The following is a 4887-nucleotide window of genomic DNA, read 5'->3' on the forward strand; positions in this document are numbered from 1 at the left end:
CAGCTGAACAACTTCCTTTTCCGCTTCCTTCAACTACTTCCATTTTTTTCAATGCATTTAGTATTATCCGTGCTTTGCGTCAAACCCATAGACTTAAGTGTCTCCATAAAAGATTGTTCCAACGCCTTACGCGCTTCAACCAACTTTTGATCAAAATCAGCTCTAACTCTTGCTTCTAATTTTGATGAAAGTTGTTCAAGTTGTTCATTTACATCTATATGTTGTCCTTGACGTGAAGACGACCTTCCAAAGTAAGTGCTTTGTTTATGGTTCTTTCCAACACTAGGAACGCGACTGCCATGCTCAGATGTCCCAATGGTTGCTGTTAAGATATCGTTACGTCCATGTGGAACAAAGACACCTTTTTCAGCTTCTTCAACTAGAGAATCCTACAAAATGCAAAAACCACGACTAAATTCAATAGTTTTTAAATAATCACAAATATAATGATACTTGAAGTAATTTCCAAGTTTTATTGACAATTTTCTCCGCAACAGCTTGTGTAGACTTTGATGTGTATTCTCCTCCTTTCTTTTGTCGTGCTCTCTTCCATAACTCATGGCGTGACGGTGGAGATGGACTACCATTATCATCTAATGTAGACTCATCTCTTTATGATATCCTTTCATTTTTAATTGTCTCCTCGAGCAAGCGATACCCTCCACGAGATAATACATGTGGGTATTCATTCCTAGCCACATTTTCCCTACCCTTTCGACTTTTTTCCTATTAATTATAAAATCATACAGTTATCACTAAATATAATAAAAATGTTATTAAAAAAAACACAAATATAACTCCTACTAATCTTAAATGCAGGGTTATCTCGAGACTTCAGAAACTCTTCCTATACTTCTTTTTTAATGAAATTATACCTAACATGTGCGAGAGCGAGATCTTTTTTGGGATTATTAACATATTCGTATGTGAGTTATGTCTTAAAACCTCTCCATCTCTCTCCCGCATATTTAATCCTTTCCTTCTTCAACGGATCCATGATTTTATCATCCTTGTCTTTAACACACCAATCTGGAATAGTGAAATGAGCCTACACATACAGTATATGGCATATGTTGTTAGTATATATGTGATTATAAAATATAATAAAGTGTTGAATTTAAAATACCTGAACATCAACCCATATGGCGTCTTTTATCCCATTATTTATGTCTTTCCACTCATCTTTCAAAATACAACATCTCTGCCGAGCAAGAGATGCTATGTAAGTCTTAAAATTTGCAGCATTTTTACCAACACCAATACATTCATAGGTTCTTCGATCAAACTTGACCTTTATCTTCTCACCAGTTTGATGAACTTTGTCAATTTGTGTCATCAAAGTTGGACATCTAACTCTTTTTTTATTAGGATTACCAGATGAAGAGGACTTGTCGGTTGAATCAACCATGTATCTTTTAAACAAAATAAAAATAATTAAAAATCAAATTAAACACAAGATAAAAACAATTATACATAAATTAAGCACAAGATAAAAACGATTAGACATAAAATTAGGCACCAAATAAAAACAATTAGAAATCAAAGAAATGTCTAATTAACTTATAAAAAAACACCTTACTAGTTCTCCCATATCCCTTCTTCATGATCTATGCGAATAGCATGCACATCATCCTCTACATTTTCTTCAATGAAGGTAGGCACATTTGTTGAGAAAGGAGGAGTTTCGGAAATATCAAGATTCGCATCTTGATTTTCATCACTATCATGCACCTTTCCTTGTAGAACAACTGACCACCTTTTATTAGAAGGATCTGTGACATAAAAAACTTGTTTTGCTTGAGATGCCATGATGAAAGGTTCGTCCGCATAAGCTAACTTGCTAAGATCAACCTGTGTAACTCCAAATTCATCAATTCTTACACCACTATTGATATCAACCCATTTTCCTTTAAATACAGGAAATTTAAACACAACATAATCAGCTTCCCAAATCTCTTCAATCACCCCAAAGTAGGGTGTAGATGCCATAACCGGGTTTTTACCTTTTGCACTAGAGAAGTGCATGGATTCGGCCACAATCATAACCCCACTATTTTGGGTGGTACTACGGTCATCCTTTGACTTTGTATAAAAGGAAGTTTTATTAATATCATATTCACTCCAAGTTATTATGTTACATTTAGGCTCATAGGACAACCACTTAATTGTTTTTGAAGCACTATCATCACCAGCAATTTTTTCTTTAAACCACTCAGAGAAACTCTTATTATGCTCTTTTAACAACCCTCTTTTATTCATCTCGGGGTACTTTTTCTTTATGATGCTTTTGTGAGCAGATAAGTAAGGTTGAACTTCATCTGTGTTATTTAATATATACAAATGTGCTTGAACAACCACATCAATACTTAAGCTCTTGATCTTTAAACCTTGTGTACCCACACCCTCACCTCTTCCATCATGACGAGACTTAGGAACCCCTACAGCATTCACTTCCGACAAATAGTTAGAACAAAACTCAATTGCTTCTTCTGCAATGTACCTCTCAATAATCGACGCTTCTGGACGGTGTGGGTTTGTGGTATATCCTTTTAGGATCTTCATGTATCGCTCTGTTGGATACATCCACCGTAAAAAAATTGGACCACATAATCTAATCTCCCTTACTGGATGAACAATCAAGTGAACCATAATGTCAAAAAATGGAGGAAAAAACATCTCTAATTGGCACAAGATAACTGCATCCTCATTTTCCAAATCTTCTAACTTTAATGGATCAATGGCTTTGCAATAAATTGCATTGAAAAACAAGCACAACCTAGTTATAGTCTTCCTAACATTGTTAGGAAATAACCCACGAATAGCTACTGGTAGTAGTTGTTGCATTAAGACATGACAGTTATGAGATTTTAAGCCAACTAATTTGAGATCTTCAACCGATACAATCCTCTTGACATTTGATGAGTAACCATGCGGCACTTTGATACTTTCTAAACACTCACAAAAACTTGTTTTCTCTTTTTTCGACAAAGTGTAGCAGGCAGGAGGCAAATACGTCTTGTTACCTACATAATGTTATCATCAAGAATTTCAACAATTAAAGTTATGAACATGCTATTTTAATATCAAAAGGTAAGGATAGCTTAATTTGAACAATTAGTTGGTACCTATATATTATGGAGTTAGCTCTTCTCGTATACCCATCACGCCTAAATTTAGACGAGCATTAATACCATCCTTTGTCTTGCCTTGAATGTTGAGAAGTGTTCCAATTACACTATCACATACATTTTTCTCCACGTGCATCACATAAATACAATGTCTTACCTCAAGACTAGACCAATATGGAAGATCGAAGAAAACCGACCTCTTTTTCCATATATTTTTCGCAATAGGCCGCTTTTGGTACTTTCCAAAGACAATAGTAATGCCCTGTTGTCGTTGATAAACTTCCTCTCCCGTTAAAGAATTTGGAGCAACACCATGCTCTTGTTCCCCATTGAAAGCATTCCGCAATCTACGATATGGATGATAACGATTTAGATATTTTCGATGCCTGAGATAAACAGTCTTCTTTCCTTTTTCAAGTTGATTGTAACATGTGTCTTTTTCACATATAGGACACGCTTTATGCCCTTTAACTTTATACCCAGACAAATTGCCATATGCCGGAAAATCGTTGATGGTGCAAAATAACATGGCACGCATATTGAACTGTTCACCAGAATGCACATCAAAAACATCCACCCCTTCCTCCCACAACACTTTTAAATCATCGATCAATGGACTTAGATAAACAACTATGTCATTTCCTAGTTGTTTTGGGCCCGAAATCATCATCGATAACATCATATATTTACGCTTCATGCACAGCCTAGGAAATAGGTTGTAAATCATCAGAAGAACAGGCCAAGAAGTATGGTTAGTATTTAGATTACCAAACGGATTCATTCCATCAGTAGAAAGTCCAAGTTTAAGGTTTCCCGAATCTTTGCTAAAATTTGGAAACAAAGAATCTATTTTCTTCCATTGCAAAGAATCAACTACATGGCGGATTTGTCCATCACATTTTCTTTCTTCTGCATGCCATCTAAGATTCTTTGCGTCGTTTGCATTAGCGAATAATCTCTTGAACCTTGAAATTATCGGTAGGTACCATACCACTTTCGCGAGAGGACCCTTTTTGACCTCCTCATCATCACTAGATTCACCATGTCTCTTTTTGTAGCGTGACGCCTTGCACTTCGGACAATGGTTATAGTTTACATATTCTTTTCTGTATAATATGCAATCATTAGGGCATGCATGTATCTTCTCATACTCCAAACCCATCAGACACAATATTTTCTTCGCCTTGTAATAATGACTTGGCAGTTCATTACCTTCTAGAAGCATTTGTGTCAACAATTCAAGCAATTCGGTAAAACTTTTGTCAGTCCACCTGTTAATTGCCTTCTGATTAAACAATTTTAACACGGCTGACAAACGAGTAAAATTTGTGCATCTCGGGTACAAAGGTGTATCCTTGTCATTGCATAAACTATCATATGCATGTGCCCTCTTAAACGAATCTTGTCCAATATCACACATCATGTCTTCCAAACGATCATCCATTTCTACACTAACATTATCTCTTTGGGACACGTTTGACTTTGCTACTACTTCACCGTGCCATATCCATTGTGTATAACTTTGACAAATCCCTTCACAAATTAGATGATTCATGATTTCTTTCTTACTAAGTTTTGGTTCTTGATTTGCACAATGAACACATGGACAGAGAATAAGCGTAGGAAGACTTTCCTCCGCATTACTTTTAGGAGGAGGAAGATCTTTTTTAGCATTACTTTCAGCAAACTGTAGAAATTTCATCACTCCATGTTCGTACTTAGCACTTAATCGATTAGCTCTCATCCAACTACGATCCAT

At 35.8% G+C, this 4887-nt stretch overlaps 1 protein-coding gene across 1 annotated transcript; it reads right to left on the bottom strand.

The window, feature by feature from the left end:
• Nucleotides 1–1578: 1578 nt before the first annotated feature.
• On the bottom strand, nt 1579–4887 carry LOC131659044 (uncharacterized). Its single transcript, XM_058928286.1, has 2 exons — nt 3159–4887; nt 1579–3023 (listed from the first exon to the last, which is right to left on the bottom strand). Exons 1-2 carry the CDS (start codon nt 4885–4887, stop codon nt 1579–1581), a joined length of 3174 nt encoding a protein of 1057 aa, XP_058784269.1.

This window comes from Vicia villosa, linkage group LG3 (assembly GCF_029867415.1).
Source record: "Vicia villosa cultivar HV-30 ecotype Madison, WI linkage group LG3, Vvil1.0, whole genome shotgun sequence".
In the NCBI taxonomy this organism is placed as follows: Eukaryota; Viridiplantae; Streptophyta; class Magnoliopsida; order Fabales; family Fabaceae; genus Vicia; species Vicia villosa.